General features: G+C 57.9%; 3 protein-coding genes across 4 annotated transcripts; 1 reads left to right on the forward strand and 2 right to left on the reverse strand.

The window, feature by feature from the left end:
- Positions 1 to 1,773: 1,773 nt before the first annotated feature.
- Positions 1,774 to 10,504, forward strand: PAIP2 (poly(A) binding protein interacting protein 2). Its single transcript, XM_082771488.1, has 5 exons — positions 1,774 to 1,909; positions 2,377 to 2,459; positions 5,583 to 5,740; positions 7,981 to 8,160; positions 9,412 to 10,504. Exons 3-5 carry the CDS (start codon positions 5,603 to 5,605, stop codon positions 9,475 to 9,477), a joined length of 384 nt encoding a protein of 127 aa, XP_082627614.1. The 5' UTR covers positions 1,774 to 1,909; positions 2,377 to 2,459; positions 5,583 to 5,602; the 3' UTR covers positions 9,478 to 10,504.
- Positions 10,505 to 12,544: 2,040 nt separating this feature from the next.
- Positions 12,545 to 17,170, reverse strand: SLC23A1 (solute carrier family 23 member 1). 2 transcript variants are annotated; one of them, XM_082771983.1, is made up of 15 exons: positions 17,029 to 17,170; positions 16,487 to 16,549; positions 16,276 to 16,383; positions 16,031 to 16,188; positions 15,865 to 15,953; positions 15,712 to 15,779; positions 15,452 to 15,633; positions 15,219 to 15,339; positions 14,972 to 15,128; positions 14,691 to 14,838; positions 14,381 to 14,486; positions 14,172 to 14,301; positions 13,808 to 13,951; positions 13,352 to 13,447; positions 12,545 to 13,270 (listed from the first exon to the last, which is right to left on the reverse strand). In XM_082771983.1, exons 1-15 carry the CDS (start codon positions 17,068 to 17,070, stop codon positions 13,017 to 13,019), a joined length of 1,866 nt encoding a protein of 621 aa, XP_082628109.1. In that variant the 5' UTR covers positions 17,071 to 17,170; the 3' UTR covers positions 12,545 to 13,016. The 2 variants fall into 2 exon arrangements, with proteins under 2 accessions (XP_082628109.1, XP_082628110.1); XM_082771984.1 differs by lacking the exons at positions 15,219 to 15,339; positions 15,452 to 15,633.
- Positions 17,171 to 17,173: 3 nt separating this feature from the next.
- Positions 17,174 to 18,499, reverse strand: MZB1 (marginal zone B and B1 cell specific protein). The gene is made up of 4 exons (XM_082771985.1): positions 18,267 to 18,499; positions 18,002 to 18,108; positions 17,791 to 17,895; positions 17,174 to 17,719 (listed from the first exon to the last, which is right to left on the reverse strand). The coding sequence occupies exons 1-4, from the start codon at positions 18,459 to 18,461 to the stop codon at positions 17,533 to 17,535; spliced, it is 594 nt and encodes a 197-aa protein (XP_082628111.1). The 5' UTR covers positions 18,462 to 18,499; the 3' UTR covers positions 17,174 to 17,532.
- Positions 18,500 to 18,765: the final 266 nt, after the last annotated feature.

Genomic DNA, 18,765 nt, shown 5'->3' on the forward strand with positions numbered 1-18,765 from the left:
AAGGAGAGAGGCAGAATTATGAGGTGTTGCCCTCCTGCAAGCATTTTAATGCTATTTCCTTACACCATACACAGCTACGATTAATGTATTGAAGTTGTACGGCTATGTTCTGTTTGTAAAGTAGCATTTCCTTACCTATTGTGATCACCTTAAATAGCAGAATACCTGTTCAGTGATCGTGGATCTGGTGTCCTTAGCCTGAGTAAATGCTAACCTGGGTAACTGATTGGGATTAAACTATACTAAAATGGTAGGGTCATGTTTAGTGTCTAAACAAAGAAATCCCAGGCATAAAGGAATTGCAGCACAGTCCCAATGCAGAGGTCACAAGTCTCTGGCTCTTATTAACTCCAGCTCAGTTCCTGAACTTGGTGGAAGTTGGATCTCTCTCATGTATGTACTTTCAGAGCCTTGCTAGGCTGTATAAAAGCCTTCAGTACCTGTACACAAGCACAGTGCTGTGTCCAGGAACTAAGTCAAACCTGTTCTGCTGAAAGGTGTCTCGTTATATGCAAAGGGCCAGGAGAAAATGCATGCATTATGCTAATATGTGACAAAAAGAAAGCTCTCCTTAACTTGAGGAGAGATGCCAGGAGCATGCTTGGATGGCAGAAGGGTGTGTAGTCTTGCCATGAACTACTTGTGCTTCGGAATAACTCTGCACCGCGAAGGGATGGAGGGGAAATGGAGCAGAACAGGAGCCGTGGGTGTGAAAGGCTAGATGCAGGCTCACTGATCTGGATGCCAGCAATCGTGTACGAATTTCAACTCAGAAAAAGAATTCCTGAGGCTGTTGTTTCTTTGCTGCCTGTGTAGTTCAGAGGCAGACCTGAGGCCCTGGGCTTGCTGAACAATGGACAGTAGAAGCCACCTCTGCTACAGCTGAGAAAGGCACGGGTAACAGTGGGGTTCGTTAAAGTACAGCTGGACATTGTGAAAATAAGAACAATAGTAAAATCTGTATACAACGCTGCATTCAAGGTGGAATCTACCCTCAGGAAAAAAATAAGTAAACAAACTTTACGAGTCAGTTAGCCCTTACTAAACTTGGGAAGGAAGGAACGGGCTGAGGAGGGCAATGCTGACGAGTTACCCTCCACGTTCCCTGCCTCCTGAGGGGGCAGCTCGCCCGCCCGCCCGCAGGAGCCTTTCCAGCCTGACAGGTGCTGCTGGGAAAGGGCAAAACCAAACAGCTGCAGTGATCTGTTCACGTTTGGCAGCTTTTTAACCCTGCAGCCACTCAGATGGACATTTCCCTATCCCACAGCGATACTTCCCGGGTTAGTCAGGGTTATTTACAATTTCTGTGCACAGCTGCCTTCGCTGTTGTGCACACAAAGGGCTTAAGATGGCAGCCCCAGAAGGCAGTGGTTCCCCTCGGGTTTTATGGGGATGATCAGAAGAGAATAACGCGTTTTGTCGCCCGTTTTTTGTGACGGGCAGGGTTGTGGCGGGGGGCTCTGTGCAGGTCCCACCTCAGGGCTCTGCTCCCTGCCCCCCCCCCCCGCCTCCATCCCAGGCGGCGCCACAAGATGGCGGCTTGCCGCCCCGCCGGGACTACACCTCCCGGCATGCCCCGCGCGGCGGCCGGAGCGCGGCGCGAAATGGCCGCCGGCCTCCCCCCCCCCGCGACTACAACTCCCGGCACTCCCCGCGCCGCCGCCGACCAACTCGCGGCGGCGGCGGCTCGGGCCCCGCTCGGCTGGGGGCGTGTCCCGCGCGGTCCCGCAGGTAGCGGAAGTGACCTCACATCCGGCGGGGCTGCGGCGCTGGGAGGGGAGCGGGGCGGCGGGGAGGACGCGGCGCGGGGCGGAGCGGGGCAGCGGCGGCGGCTCGGAGCCGGGCGGGCGCACCCGCGGCCTTCCCATCCCTTCCCATCCCCTCACCCTTCCCCTCACCCTCGGAGCAGGTGAGCGGCGCCGCCCGGGATGCGGCCAACGCGGCGGGGTGTGTGGGGGGGCGCCACCACCGGGGGGAGGCCGCGCGCTCCTCCCCTCCCCTCCCCTCCCAGCCCCTCACGTCCCATCCCCGGCCCCTCGGCCCCGGCCCCGTCCCGCCGCCTCCTCCCCGTTCGCGGCGCCCCCCGGCGGCGGCCCCATTGTCTGCGGCGTTCATCCGGGTCCTGCCGGGGAGGGGGGGGGGGGCGAGGGGGGGAGCGGGGCCTGACGGGATCCGGGCCCCCCCCCCTCAGCGGGGCGGCCCCTTGTGGGCGAACAAAGCCCGCGCGGGGCGGGGGGAGCGGGGCCGGGCCCTGCCTCAGCCCCCGCTCCCCGGCACGCCCCCATCCCCCCCCCCAACCGGGGAGCTCCCGGTGTATGCACGCTCCCCCCCCCCGTGCCGTGCTCACAAACACCGCCTTGTTTTTGTTTCCTCAAGGCCTTGGAGCTGGGGCTCGCTGTGCGCAACCGGACCCGCCGACCTGCTGTGCCGGAGTAGGCGTTAGATAAAAGCTGCCTCAGGTTGGTGTTTTGGAAGCTGCGTTTGCAACCCCGAACCCTTTGGGCTCTACCAGGGGGTGGTGCGGGGCTGGCTGCGGGTCCAAACACAGCATAGCCCCTGAGAAACAGCGCTCCGCAGGCCCCCGGCGTTGTGAGCTCTGCGCTGCCTGCAGAACACACGCACTCAGCCCCGAGTTCTGCTGTTATTGCATGGTTAACGCCTGGATTCTGATAGTTCCTTAGACAAAAGCCCTGCTTTTTTCAGCCTTTCCTCGTGCACTTACACCGTTCTTTCTGCATCTTCCCACCCGCCCCGTCCCAGAACAGCTCGGGGCTGAGTCTTGCAGCGTTTGGCTGTGGCAGGGCTCTCCATCTTTTCTGTTTCCCAGCACTACTAATGCTGTTTTTTCCTCGTCTTAGTGTCAGGAGCTTTGAGATCCTCTGCTCTCCACCTATTCCCAGATGGAAAATGTATTCCTACTCATGACTCTAGTGTCGCCTGCCACCGTGCCTTGTTTTCTCCAACAGCCTTCTCAGATCGTGCCTTTTTGGAAGGCTGAGGTGGCATTTGGCTCTCCTCCTCAGAGCTGCCTGCATCTAATACTAGCAAACAGATGAGACTGTTCTCATCCTTGTTGAGCACAGAAGGCCAACTGATTCCTATCTTGAAAGGGTGCAGTGGGAAGCTCCACGCAGAGCATTTCATTACGAGTGGCAGAAAATCCAATTACAAGGAGTGCCGTGTCTGGGCACTGGCCTGGGGCTCCCTAGCTGTTAATGCTGGGTGAGCGTTCACACGTTTGCCTATAAAAACAGATCAGCAGGCGTGGGGCCTCAGCAGATAATCAGCCAGCGTTCAGGCTGAGGCCTTGGGGGCTCACCCTTGAGCGGTAATGGAAAAAGTTGTTTCAGTCCCAAGACAAAATGCTGTGCTTCTTTTCCCCTCTCCGAAACCAAAGGGTTCTTCCTCAGTGTTTAAGAACTGGGAAAACTGGCTGGTGATTTAACAAATGAACCTCTCAGGTCTTTATAACGGGGAGGGGTTTTGTTTGTTTTTTAACCTCTGTGAACGTGTCTGGGTGCAGTGGTTGTGTGCAGGAGCTCTCTGGCATTTGGCCTGAGTACCTTGGGCTGCTCATGCAGCTTCTCACCTCTAGCATACGTTGTTGGTGTGCGTAAAATCCAATGGAATATTAGTATTGAGATGCACCTCACCAAAGAAAAGGTGAAAAGATGTACTAACAAAAAAAATACATAGGCTTTTCAGACTGAGGTCGTTTGTTTGTTTTAGGCCATGCTGTTTTTGAGCCTGTGAGCAGCCGAAGCTGCTTCCAACAGCTCCAGGCTGCAGTTGGGGTGCTGAACGCACCGTCTTTTCCTGTCTCACGTTAAACGCTGCCAGAAATCCTTTGGAAGTTTGTTTTGAGAGAACATCAAAAAGAACTTGTTTGCTGCTGCTGGAATACCCCAGTTTCTGGTCTCATTTGTTGTACTTCCTAGGGAGCTAAACTGATTTCCGTACTCGGGCTTGCCTTTGATTTAAAAACCTCGAGGAGAGCCAAGCAGGCGAGTTCCTTTTTCCTTGTGCTTTTCTTAATTGATCATTTGGATGTGGTGGGTCTCAGCCCTGGTGTTACCAAGAACAAACCGCGGAGTAAATCTTGCCTTAATTCCACAGATATTAGGGCTGATGGCAGCTCCTCTTTCCCTTTGTATTTCAGCACGATAAGCCCTGGCACTGTAACAGCGACGAGGGCTGTACCTCGATAGCTGCTTCCCCCAGTAAATCACTTCTGATATGCAGACAACTAGTTCGGGCGTTGATTTGAGAATAAAATAGAAATAATTTTTCCTCAGTGCTGCGCTGATTGCCCATTTTTAGCACACTCTTTGGTCCTAAGCTGAAAATTGTTACCAGTCCCAGACGGCTGTTACAGAAGGAGCGGGGCTTCATGGCTAGGTGCTGAGCCTGTAGGTCATCGTGGTCCCCCTGAAAATACACCAAAAGGCTAAGAAAAGCACCCAAGATTAATTATTGTGATTTAATTCTTTCGTGCTGTTGTCAGGACGTTCAGCTCTGCCGTATCGGTATCTAAAAATACTCGGCTTTGGCAGTATTTATAGTCCTGCTGAAGCACGGTGTAGGAAGAACAATAGGATCGCCTCGCTGCAGCACAAGTAAGATTTTTCCATACAGAACCTCAGGTGTCTCTGAGCTTCAATGCCTTGCAAGCCCGACGGAAAGGCTGCAATATAGTTTGTTTTTATTAAAATAAAAGTCTAAATTTGGGTTTTGTCCTGCTTTTAGTCATGGGTAGGTGGAACAAAACGCGCTTCCCAGCTCTGCCTTGGCTCCCCGAGCTGCGCTGTCACGGGCTGCGGACACGCAGAAACGCTGAGCGCTCTCCGGACGTGACTCGGGCCACGTTAATGAAGTGGGACGAGAGGCAAGCACGTGCTGTCTGCCACTTCCCAGCGCCTTTACCTGAAGCTTCTCAATCAGGGGGCTTTTGCTAATGAAGGAGCTGTAAGAACTTACGCCAAATCGGCTCTGTGAGGAATCAGCACGTGGTGCTTGCTGCCTGTGGGAGCTTGCAAGCTTCCTGGGCAGTGAAACAGCCGTGAAAATTGGTTCGTGCGATCACAGAATCTGTCCTGTAACCAAATTTGGGTGCTCTAAAAGTTGCGCTGGAGTTTCCTGTGCCACGGATACCTGTGGAAGTTCCCCTGAGCAGTGCTGACACCGGGCAGCTGATTCCCAGGGGAGTTGGGTAAAACTCAGATGAAAGCTTGAGAATTATTTTTGGAAAACAAATTTTCCTTTTGTTTCTCGAATGTCACCTTAAATACTCTCTTTCACAAGCATGCGTGATTTCCAAGTTCTCTGACACTTTTATTTGGCCTCGGTGCTTGGCATTTGCTGATTGGGTGAGATTTAATTTGGCAAAGTCCCCTGAATCTGCACACAATGGGCATGGCGCTTCTGGTGCTGCCCCTCGTTCTGGTGCCATTTACACCGTGCTCACGGGGAAGCCACCTGGAGCCCTCGCAGGGAGCTGCAGCCTTCCCCTGGGCTGGGTTTATGCAGAAGCGGGGCGATGAGCGAATCCGCACGTCTTTAATTACCGCCTCTCTTAATTGCAGACCAGATCACAGACGCAGCCATGAAAGATCCAAGTCGCAGCAGCACTAGCCCCAGCATCATCAGCGAAGATGTGATTATCAACGGGCACTCCCACGAAGATGACAATCCCTTTGCGGAGTACATGTGGATGGAGAACGAAGAGGAGTTCAACAGGCAGGCAAGTTGCTCCCCTCCGTGGCTGTCCCGTGCCTGGGGTCCGAGGCTGGGAGTCCTTTAGTGCTGGGGTTTTTAGATGGGGGCAGCAGGCTGGTAGGGTTTTCTCCAGCAATAAATACTTATTTTCTGTAATCTCGGTGAGAAACAGGGGAGGTGCAGAATGTTTAAATGCAGCCATTAACTGCCTCCTGCTGCGGGGAGGAGGAAGCAACGTAGCTGGTGGAGTTTAAGTGGCATTTTGGAAAGGGCTGGGCCTGCCGGGCTGCTGAGCCGCTCCGCTGCTGCGTGTGCAGACGCGCCGGGGCTGGGTGCGCTCAGGTGCCTGCCTGCCTCGCCAGCGGGGCTGTTGCTCACAGGGGAGTTGCTGGACAGGGCTGTGGGGTGACGGTCCTGTCCGGGTTGCTCAATGCTCCGTAACTCACAGCTGGTGTTGGCAGCCTGGCTGGGAGGAGGCTTTAAGTTCAGCTTCTCCCTCACAGCTGGGCACAGCTGGAGCCTGGGAGCAGCCCCCCTCTCTCCAGTGCCCTTTTCTCCATCGTTACTGGGTTTTTGCACTCACGTCGCTGCCTTCTCAGTGCTCCACTACAGCACGAGCGCGCTGCGGGCTCTGAGGCAGCACTTGTGGTGTGACTGCAGCCCTCTTCGGGGTGCCAAGCTAATCCCAAATTCAGGCTGCTGACAAAAAGTCCTCTTGTGCGTGTGCCAGGATGGCCGCGGCGTCGCTTCCTGTTCGGTGGGGTTTTCCTCCTGGCTGGGATTAGCCTGCAGGATGTGCAGCACCTGGGGAGTGAGCAGGGGGTTGTGCCGTGGGTAAATCTCTTCTCAGCTCTGTGTTTGGGGTGCGGGACAGGTGGGGGAGGAGAGGAGAATGGGCACAGGCAGACAGACGCCGTGTGCCGGCCTCTCCTCTTGCTGCTGGAGGCACAGCCCTCAGGGGGAAACCAAGCAAGTTAAACAGGCTGGAGAACACAAGTGGACAGTGTCCGTTTTGGGACATTTGGGGAATTAAACACCATTTCCTGCTGCTGCTGTTGGAAGCACCTGTAGGGATGCAACCGTGGAACGAAAAACCTGCAGTCAGGCACCCCTGTGTAACCCTAGCTCATGGCCGTGTGCCCACGGCTTCCTTTTCCCCACGCACAGGATGGAGGATCTGCACGAGGAGGAGGATTGGAGGCTGCTGCCCTCTCTGGGGTGCTTTGCCGGGGAAATTAATAAGTCAGTGTCCCAGGTGGGGTTTGAATTGTCTGGACAGTCTCAGAGCAGTCCGTAATGAGTCCCAGCGCCCCAGGAGCTGTGCCTCTGGAGCACGAAGCGAGCTGGTGCGTGTGTTTGACCCGAGGCATAGGGGACCAGGATTTTATGGGAATCCTGAACTCTGACACTGCCTTCTGGAATGTTAATTTCCACTTCAGGATTGAGTGCGTTTGATTTCAGAGTAAAGGATGAATAGGTAAACTTGTTTAAGCTTCCACTGAATGAACTTTAAATCTGCTCTGATTTTTTTCCCCGTGTCCGGCAAGTCATTTGCATCAGCTTTTGTTTCCCTGCTTTCCACCCTGGAGCACCGTGATACAGGACACGGGAAATGTGTCAGCATCAACGCCCTCCGAAGCTCGTTCACTGAACAACCAGACAGAGCTTCCCTTTAATCTTTGCTGTGCGTGTCGGTTCTGCCTCAGTTGATTTATCCTGCTTTTGGGACTGCAGGTCAGCATTCCTAATGACTGCCAGCATCGTGTGGAGTTCCTTACAGCTGCGCTGTGTGAACACAACCGTAGGAGATGCTGCCTGTTCCCTGCTCCCAGTGACAGGCAGTCATTTTTCTTCCCCTCAAGAGCCTTGCAGGACACTTCTCTGCGGAGCGTGCTGCAGGCTGGGTGTGTTGCCCCTGGTTCCCTTCCTCGTGCTTCCAGCGGGCTCAGCCCAGGCTGGCTGGCACAGCTGGCATTTCCCCCTGAATGGGCGTGCTGCTGCCTGTGCTCGTTAACAAGCTCTCTGTGGTAAGTGTGCAAACTGAACAGCCAGGGCTGCCGCTCCCTTCCAGCTGCGAGTTCCAGAGACAACACACTTTCTGATGTGAAAAAATCAGAGCTGCCTGCCTTCCTGCAGCACGGGCACGGCGTTCTGCCAGGCGTCCCGTGGTGTAGCTAGAAAGAGAGTCGGTTTTAGGTACAAAAAGCTCGAAGACACGAGTCTTCAATAGCTTTGTTGATGAAGCAGCTTCTTCTTGTTCTGTAGATCGAAGAGGAGTTGTGGGAAGAAGAGTTTATTGAGCGCTGCTTCCAGGAGATGCTGGAAGAAGAGGAGGAGCACGAGTGGTTTATTCCAGCCCGTGATCTCCCACAAACAATGGATCAAATCCAGGACCAGTTCAATGACCTTGTTATCAGTGACAGCTCATCACTGGAGGATCTGGTGGTAAATGCAGTTTCTGATCATTATATTTCCATAACTTCACACCTCTCTTTGTCCAGGGTTGATTTTTCTTGCTGTTAATGGCAGCAGAAAATCCTTTATGTGTGGGCCGGGGACTCTGAAGCCACGTGTGGCTGTGGTGGAGGGGGAAGCGTGGCAGGGCTGCGTAAGGTGTGCTTCCTCAGGTGACAGAACCTTTTCCGTGCCTTTCTGCCATACCCCTGGGGTGCCTCTCCTCGGCCATGGCATAAATTCAAGCGGGTTTGGGTATGCATGCTATGTTGTGAAGGGAAGGTGGTGAGTGGAGCGTGCTGGCTGCGAGGTGCCATGGGAGGACTGTAAAAGTTTAATTCAGCATCTGTCAACACTTAGGTAGGTACAAATCATCCTGAGGTCTGATCTGGACCACGCGTACCACAGCAGAACTCTTTAGAGAAGTTCTAAGGAAAAGGGAAGCAGCTAAACTGATTATTTCCCTCTATTCCTGCTGTCTGGCTTCTTAGTCTAGAGCTTAACTGAAAGGAAAGGGCAGTGGGCACACATTTTTCCCGAATGCAGTGCGGAGTTGCTGATGTAGGTAGTACAAGAAGCACAGTCACATCACACACTGCTGTGAGATTCAGATGCAGGCACACCAACCTTCCCAAGCTTAAGCAGCTTAGAGCCAAGAACATAAAAGCGTAATCCTCTGTTTCTTTTTTAATGGTAAAGAGCTCATTTTGGAGGTGCTGTCTGCCCACCTTGAACTGCAGATCCTTGCAGAGCAGCTGCTTGCCAAGTGGGAGGACAGGGTAGTCACAGACACCGAAATGAAACAGTGCGGTGCTCATACACGTTAAATTCCCAGAAGTGGCTTAAGTTCCTGGAGCAAGTCTCTTCTTGCTTAAATAAGCAAGATCTGAAAGCCTCGTGGCACGTTTAACAGCTTAACTACAGAAAAAGCTATTTCAGCATTCACTGACGTTGCGGGTCCTGGTGCATGCCTGTGGGTTTCGTGTTTGTTTCCCATTCACTGAGCCCTCCTCTGACTGAAACGGCCAGGTGGTGCTAGTGGAGGATCAGGTACTAGCACAGAGTGGGCTTTTCTCATGAGCATGGAGATTTTAGCAGATGCAGAAACCGTGTTGTGTGCTTGACTGTAACTCTGAATGTTCTCTAAACGTTCCTCATGCCACCCGCCTAGAATTGTGTTCGGTTTGGGAGTGGGGGATGAAAATAACAATTCAACTGGAGTTCTGTTTTTCCCTTTCTCAGGTCAAGAGTAATCTGAATCCAAACGCAAAGGAGTTTGTTCCTGGGGTGAAGTACTTAAATATTTGAGTAGACTGGGCCCTCTTTTGGTGGATGTAGCACAATTTCCACACTGTGAAGCCAGTATTAGAAGATTTAATTGTAAAAGCTCTCTCTTCTTGTCACTGTGTTACACTTATGCATTGCCAAAGTTTTGTTAGTCTTGCATGCTCAATAAAAGTGCTGAGACTGTTATTAAGTAAATCTGTCAAAAGTTTAATGGAAACATAATTGGACCCTGGCTCTCTGCAAAGGAGACAGTGAGGTAGGAAGCACCAGTCAAGTTGAGACAAAGTACCACATTTATAAAACCTTCTGCAGACTCTGTCTTTTTAAATAGGACTTGCAATTTGCTTTGGATGGTCTGTTTTTAACTAAAGATGTGTTAACTGGTGCTAGTTTGCACCTGATAATGCCTTAACTTTAAAACGAAAGCAAGGTTATCTGATTGTTATGCAAATTAGCTAACTTTCCTTTGAACTATCAGTATTGTTACTAATGTTACTTTTTTCCCCTTAAAAAAGAATTCATGCTTCTTTTAAGCAGCGTGAGCTTTAACAGAAATTTTACAGACCTGTACAGAGTCGTAGATCTCAGCTACTGAACTAACATCCAAGTGATCGGAAGGAAGAAATTCCCTTACTTGCAGTGTGTTATCATGTTAGAAATGTTTCACTTCCTAATTATGTTAAAGGACATGTGAGTTTCATCACAATTTCTTCCAAGAACCCGGATACATACATAGCACTGCCTATGTAACTTTTAGCTTACAACTTTATTATAGCTGGATTTAACCGAGAAAACCCTAGCATTAGTGATTTGAGTGGTGCTTTTTTCCCTTGCTTTGTTTAATCATCACTACACAATAGTCTACAGCACAATGACTTTTTTTTTTTTCTTTTAATAAAGCTAGAACAGTTTTGGCTTCTTAAACTTCATATTTGGGTAGGTTAAGCTGCCATACGTGTTCAGTGTGAATAGTGTTTAAGTTGAAAATATTGTAAAAAAATTATATTTTTTCAAAAATATTTAAAAAAATAAATAATAGTAGAAATGATTTGGTGGCTGTCTCATCAATCTGCATCTCACCTGGAGTCTCATTCGGCAGGGGGAAGGGATGACGTGCTGCTGCGCATCAGGGACGGTGCCCATAGGGCTGCTTGTGACAGGATAGCCCCAAGTGATCCGAGCTCAGGCTCTGGCTGCTCTTTTGTGTCCTCTGACTGCTCTGCGTGTTTGCCTGGCCATAGTTTCCTTCGTTCTCATCACTGCTAATCCTAGTTCAGCCCCACTGTTTCTGGCAGCACAGGAAGTCCCAGTTAGCAGCTGATGGCACTATATAAAACTGCTGCCTGACGCAGGCTTTCGGAGGCTTTGGCAGGGCAGCTGCTGGAGCCGGGGTGCTGTCGGTGCCTGTTCTCCCTGCACAAACCCCACAGAGCCGCAGGAAGGGCTGAGCGAGCTGCGGGGTGCCCACAGTGGTCAGGTCGCCTCCAGCAGCCCTCAGGTAGGGGTCTGAGCCACTCCCGTGTCACAACGTGCTGCTGTATTTATTTAAGCACTGTTGTTTTTGTAAGCCCGATGGAAACATGTCCGAGATCACAGGGTGCTGTAGAACAGGAAGAGCGAGGCGCTGCCTTTGCTCTGCTGTTAGCTTCCTCCATAACCACTTGGCTTTGCTGCCAGTCTCGCTCCAGCTGGAAAATCTGCTCTCCTGAGGAATCCAGTCGGACAACTCCTTTTTCTGCTGCTCCGCAGCATCCAGCTCAATTTCTCCCAGCTTCCCTGCTGGGTGTTGCCTCCCCTGGCTTTCCCTGCTGGCCTTCCTAGGAGTAACAAACCTACCCCGGTGTTTCTCCTGACTTTGGAAACTGCTTAAACTCGAGCACCTACACGCAGAGGGTCAGGAGGTAGCATCCTGCCGTACTACAGCTGATTTTGGCCAAAGCTGGGGTCCCACCCGAGGAGCCCTGCAGAGCTGGCGGCGTTTGCTTTCCCTGCCCTTGTCCCTGAGCTTCCTCTGGGACTTCTCAGCCCCTGTGCAGTCGGCTCGGGGTGAGGGGCAGCTGAATGCTTCAGCTGGGAGCTGGCGTGGTGAGAAACAGCCAGGCTTGCTGCGGTTTGTTTTTGTGCTTTGTTTTCATCCCAGGCAACTGCACAATCCAGAAAGGTTTGTTAAAGAGCCGAGCTTACTGCTGGTGTCTGCAGGGATCCTGGAGGCGGCGGGTAGGAGAGGGGAGGGTGCCACGGGGCTGCTCTCAGCCAGGAGCTCATCTAATGAGGTGTTTGGGGCGATTCCTTGCTCTCAGCATCAGCCCTGGACTGAAACCGGAGCAGGGGGCTGGCTGCTGCCTTTTAGGAGTCGCTGGGTCCGAATTGTTTGCTGTGCTGTGTCTGGCTGGGGTGGCGTTAACTCCATGGCAGTCCCTGGAGTGCTGAGTCAGGTTTGTGACCCAGACAAGGCTGGCACGCAGCCTCAAGGCTTCCCCTTCTCCTTGCTCAGCCCACACCCACACCTCTTGTGGGCAAGACGCTGGCAGGGGACTCAGGCAGCACAGCTGGCCGAGGGATACAGCACGCCACGTAGCATCGCCCTCAGCCTGAGAACTGGGACGGGACGGGACGGGGAGGTTCTCCCATTGCTCCGAGCCCATGGGAGGCGGCGACTCATTGCACTTGCATCACTTGGGACTTAGTGTTTGTTTGTTTTTTCTTCTTCTTTTTTTTTTTTTTTTTCCTACCTCCTTTCCTTCTTCACTTACACTTACTCACTTATTAAGCTGCCCTTACTTTCACCTGTGAATTTTCCTTTGCTCTTCATGCTCTGCATGGGGTGAGAGGGAGGGAGGGAGGGAGCAGCTGTCACGGTGCTCAGCTCCCACCTGGGTCCGTATCCGTGTCTGGGTAGCCCAGCACTGCCTTCACCTTTGGGTTTTGGGGCTAAATCCCAACCTGAGCCCAGAAGCTGGGCTGGGCCGTCAGTGGGAGGCTGTCCTCTGGCACCCTGCGGGATGGTTCCCTCTGAAGCCTTGAAAATGCAGAAGGGACGAGGGAACGGTGCAGGAAACAACAAAAACACCTCTGGGGCAGGTGGGTTTGGATGTTTTTTTAATGCAGAATCTTAAAACAGAGCGGTCTGATCGCTGTACCCAGCACAGAGCCAGCTGCACCCACTGCAGCCCTGCTGCAGCCAAGGGCGTGGTGTGAAAATCCTTGGCCCTGGCCGGTCCCAGTGCCCCTGGTCGGAGCTGACGGGCTTCAGCAAAGCTTGGGACACCCCAAGCCAGTGGGAGGCTGAGCTGGGGCGAGCACACGGGGGCTGCTGGTGCTGAGGCCGGCGCCTGGGGAGCCCCCAGGATGGGCTCTGCACGCTAGATTCAGCTAAAGCCAAGCCAGCGCCATCCCCAAAACGCAACCAAATTCCCCCAGCCCCGCGTTCGGGGAAAGAAGCCTCGGCGGGGGGTGCTGGCAGCCCCCCAGCGATGCTGCCGGGTGCGACCCCGGGCTCTCGGCTCGGCTCTTCCCCGCCCCGTGCCCTCCAGCAGCGGGGCCGAGGCGCCGGGTGCCGCTCACACCTTGGTGCAGACGACGAGGCCGTCGGCGCCCTCCTGCGTGCCCTCGGCCGCCGCCGCCGCGTGGCTTTTGCCCGGCCGCCAGCTGAAGCCGGTGAAGAGCGGGCAGATGGGCACGTGGCGCAGCCAGCGGCACCGCCGCACCGCGCCCATCCCGAAGGGGAAGTCGTAGCTCCTCAGGCTGGCCGAGGACGTGCTGTCGGCGTGGGCGCCCGCCTTCCACTGCACCAGTCCCCGCTCCTCGCGCGTCCCTGCGGGCAGCCACAGCCGCCGTGCACCCCGGCACGCCCACACTGAGCCCCCCGGCTCCCAGCCTGGCCTGCTTTAATTACCCGGGATGGTGTTGTCCAGGATGAAGGCGAGGGAGCCCCCCACAAACATCTCGGTCGTCAGCAGCACCGTCAGGATCTGGTCCAGCTCGGCGACGCCTGCGGGAGGGCAGGGGCTGAGCGGGCACAGCGGGGAGCGGAGGGGACACCTGGCACGGGGTGACCCAGGCTGATCAAGTGGTGCCTTGAGGTGTCACTGCCCACTGCAAGCTCTCCTCTGCCGCTCTGAGGTTCACTGAGTTTTCAGATTAACTATGTAAATCCTACCTTGCAGCTGTTGTCCCATTTAAGTTATATTTTTTCCCTATAAATGCACTTAACGCTGTGGGTTGGTGAGCAGAGCAGGGTCTGACGTGAGGACGCACGGAACGAGAGATTTGCCCTGCTCACCCTGAGCACCCTCACCCAGGAATGTGCTGGTGGCAAACCAAGAAAAAGGCTTTTAGCCAGGGACGGTACCTGTGTTAATGGCCTTGGGGTTGGAATCCAGGTAGTTGGGCAGCGTCAGCCCGAAAAACATGGAGAAGCCCAGCACGAAGAGGTTGCGGGAGGAATTCATGTCAACGAACTGCAGGTTGGAGAGGCCGACGGCCGTGATCATGCCTGCAAGCAGAGACGTGGCCGCGTCTGCCTTCGGGGCGCGCTGCTGGGCCTGGCACAGCTCGCTCCGACCCAGCTGCCGCCTTTGGCACAGCTCAGATCTCATCCGTGGCTTCGCATCCCTCGGGATCCTCGGTCAAAGCTGGGCTGGCGCACGCAGCGCCCAGATCCCCGGGGAAATGTCCCGACACCAGTTTAGTGGCGCTTCGGGCGGTGCGGTTACCGAACAGCGTGCAGAACATCCCGCCCAGGATGGGGTCTGGCAGTGATGCGAACAGCGCCGTGAACTTGCCGATGGTCCCCAGGACGATCATGATCCCAGCGCCGTACTGGATCACCCTCCTGCTCCCCACCTGCCCGGGGACAGGGGCAGCGCGTGGCCGCGGCTGTCCCCGCGCCCAGCTGGGGACCCACGCGGGGTGCGGGCAGTACCTTGGTGATGCCCAGCACCCCGATGTTGGGGCTGGAGGACGTGGAGCCGTTGCCGGTTCCCAGCAGCCCCGCGATGATGCAGGAGATGCCCTCGGTGAAAATGCCCCTGGGGGACGAACGGGAAGGGACATCCCTTGGGGTGGTGGTGGGGACGTACCCGGAGGTGCCGGAACGAGGAGGAGGAGGCCCGGTACCAGCGGGGAACCAGGGCACAAAGCGACCAAGGGAGCCAGGCGCAGGCAGAAGGCAGCTGCTGGGGCGCAGAGCAGTGTCCCTGTCCCCGTCCCCGTCCCCATGGCGCTGGCTGTACCTGTTGATGGCGTGCACCGGGGGAGCGGGCGCCCCCGCCAGCCGCGCACAGGAGTAGTAATCCCCGATGGACTCGATGATGCCGGCCAGCGTGGCGCTGAACATGCCCAGCACGGCCGCCGAGGTCACCGTGGGCAGCCCCCACTGACCTGCCGAGGGGACACGGCACCGCTCTGGGGACCCGGCACCACTCCTGGGGGGGACCCCTGGTGCTCCCCGGCCATGCTCCCTGCCCCCTGCCCAGGGTGCGGCCGCGGGGCACCCGCGTGTGCTGGCACTCACAGGGGTAGGGGACACGGAACCAGGGTGCCACCGAGAGGATCTCCCCGCGCGCGTCCGTCCTGGCCTTGTAGCCGTACTCCTCGGGGCTGCTGGGGAAGACGCCGGTGCGCGTCAGCAGGTAGCAGAGCAGCCACACCACCATGATGGCCAGGATGATCTGCGGGCAGCGGCCGGGCGTCGCACGGGGATGGGGACACCCCCGGCATCGCTCCCCAAAAGCCCCCCCAGCCCCATCTCGTGCCCCTACTGGGAACATCTTGAAGATCTGCACGCGCAGCAGGACAAAGCCCCGTCCCCAGCGGTAGCCGGGCAGGCGGATGGTGACGTTCCTCAGGTACTGGGCGAAGAGGACGATGAGGACGATGGACCTGGGGAGAGCAGCGCTCCCTGAGGGCCACCGGCGCACCACCAGTGCCACCCACGCGAGGTGGCACGAGGGCCCTAAAAACCTGCCCCCGTTCCCTGTGCCCGTGGCCCTACAGCGCCGCGATGCCCCAGTGCGAGCCGGCCCGCTCGCCGGCGGCCTGGAAGACGGAGAGGCCGATGAGGGCGACGGTGGGGGTGACGGTCAGCGGCCCGATGTAGCTGAGCAGCGCCCCGGGGAGCCCCAGCAGCCCGATCACCACCTCCACCAGGCTGGACACCACGATGGCCCCCTGGATCTGCAGGGGGACGGCGACACGTGAAGGGGGGGTCCTGGGGGCTCCGGGGTGGGCACTGGGGGGGGGTCCGGGCCGTACCTCTCGCATGCGGGGCTGCCAGATGTGGGAGGTGTTGAGCGGCAGCGTCCAGTTGCCGTAGATCTGCTCTGGGGATGGAGGAGGGGTGAGGTGAGCCCCTGGGGACCCCCAGGAGCCGGTGTCCCCCCCCCCGGCAGCACCACCCGGCCCTACCTTCAGGCGGGCAGCGCCACTTCTCCAGCGCCAGGATGGACTTGGCGGGGACGAGGAAGGCCAGAGCGCTCGCCTGGAACAGGGGCAGCCTGGGGACCAGAGGGGACGCCTGCACCCAGCGGCACGGGGACGGGGGCCCGGCGGCGGCGGCGGGGCCGTCCCCTACCTGATGCCCACGGTGGTCTGGATGAGGGTGGTGATGCCGACGCAGGTGAAGATGGTGCCGATGAGGTAGCTGACGGTGAGCTGGTCCTTGCCCACGCACAGGCTCTCGGCCAGCAGGAAGGGGACGGCGATGGTGCCGCTGAAGCAGGTCAGGTAATGCTGGGGACATGGCGGGGAGGGGGGGGGGACACGCACTCAGCAGGGGCCGGGGGTGCCTTTGGGGGACGTTTGGGGCCGGCACCGTACCTGGAAGCCCAGCAGGATGCAGAGGTACCAGGGGGGCACGTCCTCGATCTTGTAGAGCATGTCGAACTGCTGCCGGGCCGGGGGGGGGACGGCATCCACCGCGGGGCCCTGGCGCAGGGCGGGCACAGCTGAAGGGGCAGCGCTGTCCCCACCACCAGCCCTGTGGGAGCCCTTGGGGACAGGGACAGAGCCGTGGGGGCTCGGTGCTCACCCTGCCCGTCCCGTGGGGATGCGGGGGGCCGGCGGGGACGCGGGCGAGGGCCGGGCTGGCGTCCTGGCGGGCAGGGAGAGGCAGCAGGCGGGTCAGCGTCCTGCCGGGCGAGCCATGGGAACGGGGCAGTGGCCTCCTGGGGACACTGGGGACGCAGGGACATCGCCCGGACACCCCTGGCAGGGCTGCGGGCCCCCTGCTCCGAGAGCTGGCGTTGCAGCGGGGGCGTCCCAAGCACACAAAGCACACAAACCCTTCTGGGGTCCCCACCGTGCCGGGGGGGCCTGCAGCATCCCACGGGTGCATGGAAGGTGGCGAGTCCCTGCTGCAGCATCCCACCTTGTCCCCGGTGTGTCCCCCTGGTCCTGGGCTTCACCGACCTCCCTCAACCTCCCCCCCCAAATCCTTTGCCACCTGCATCTAGCTCACCACCCCAAGGGGGCTGCTATTTGGGGTGCCACCTCCCCCCTGCCTCCTGCCCCCCGCGGTGCCCCCGGCGATGGGGACAGGGCGAAGGGGGACAGGGACAGAGCCGCGATCACCTGGGGCTGGGGCTGGGGCAGGTCTCCCGAGTGGGTCCCCATCCTGGGCGGCGCAGGGATGTCACCGCGCGGTGTCTTTTATGGCGACGAGGAGGACTTTAGTCCGCGGGTTGTGAAACTGAGGAGCACAGCGGCAGCAGGGGATGAGCGATTAACTGCTTTAATTAGGGCTGGCACCGCCGTTAGCACCGATTTGGTAAAACATTAGAGCGGGTGGGTTACAGAGTAACGGCCGGGTCGGCGGCACGGGGCACCGGGTGCCACCGGCGATGTCCCCGCGGGCGCGGCGCTGGGATGGGGACAGGGACGAGCGGCGGCGCGGCGTCCCCAGCCTGGTGGTGGCCGGTGACAGCGGGGTGGTGGCCACCTCCCTCGGCGTCCCCGTCGCACGTGTCCTGGCGCTGTGGGTACGAAGTCGGCTCCAAAGGTCGCTGGGGCATTAAGCATTAACTGCTCCCGTGGGCGCGGTGGCGGCACCCCAAGGCCCCGGGGCTGTTCCGGGGGCTACAGCTCGTTCTGCAGCGCCTTGGGGGGGGCCGGGCGCCCCGCTTTGCCCCCTGCTGGGGGGGCGCAGGGCCCCTTCTCGCCGTGGCACAGCAGCTCCCGCAGCGCCGAGGGGCCTCGTCGGTGCGCCCCGTAGAGCTGCTCCTCGCCCTGCTCGCCCACGAAGCTGTGGCACATCTTGGCCAGCCTGCAAGGAGCAGACAGTGTCAGGGTGTGGTGTGGTGCTTGTCACCCCCCCGCCGGCCCCGTGCCCCTCACCTGCTGGGCCACGGGCCCCCCGTCATCGCCACGCTCAGGGGCTGCTGGCTCTGCAGTCCCGGCCCCGTCAGCCGCTTCTCCCCGTTCAGCTCCTGCACGCCGTAGCTGTGGGGGACACACGTGGGGTTGGGGGGTCTGTACCCGCTGTGGTGGGTGGTCCCGGGGTGCAGGAGCACCCTGTGGCACTCGGAGGGGGCTGGACGCTACTCACAGCTCCCAGCTCTGCGAGCAGCTCCTCTCCAGCACCTCCACGTAGTCGGATTCACGCAGCGCCTTCCTGCCCAGCTTCGCCTCCGCCTTGCTCAGCTGCTCCTCCAGCTGGGGCAGAGATGGGGCAGAAAGCGGCCGGTGATGGCAGCCCCCCGTGTGACCCCCCGCTCCCACGTTTCTCCCCCTTTCCCCTCCCTCCTCAGCAGCCAAAAGCGTGCAGCGAGGTGCCGGGCATGGCTGCCCCAGCGGGGTTTCGGGGTGCCCACCTGGAAGGTGATGGCGTAGCAGGCGTCGCAGCGCAGGGACTGGGGCATGTGGGGCGAGTGCAGCTCCTCGGCGCTCAGCTGGGGCGCGGGGATGGAGTGGGAGAAGGATGGGGACGGGGGGTCCTCGCACCCATCCCCGGACCCTGGCCCCAACACCAGGCTCAGGGCCATGCACGCCGCCAGCACGGGGCGCATCCTGCCTGCAGGGGTGGCGAGCGGTGCCGAAAGTGCAGTGGTGGAGGCGCAGGCGTTATAAACCCCGGGGTGCTGGTGCGCGCCCGGTGCACCTGCATCCGGCCGACGTGCCCCGCGCCACCCGCCCGGCCGTGCTGCCAGCTGTCTGTCCATCCCCAGGGCTGCCGAGGGGAGCTCTGCATGGGTTACCCCCACCATCTGCCCCCTCCTTTTTTTTGTTTTTTGGTTTAATTCAGTCCTGCGATGACTGCACCGGTCCTCGTCTCCCCCAAATCCTTCCCAGGGCAGGCTGAACTCTCCAGGG

Source organism: Aythya marila, assembly GCF_965140915.1.
Source record: "Aythya marila genome assembly, chromosome: 14".
In the NCBI taxonomy this organism is placed as follows: domain Eukaryota; kingdom Metazoa; phylum Chordata; class Aves; order Anseriformes; family Anatidae; genus Aythya; species Aythya marila.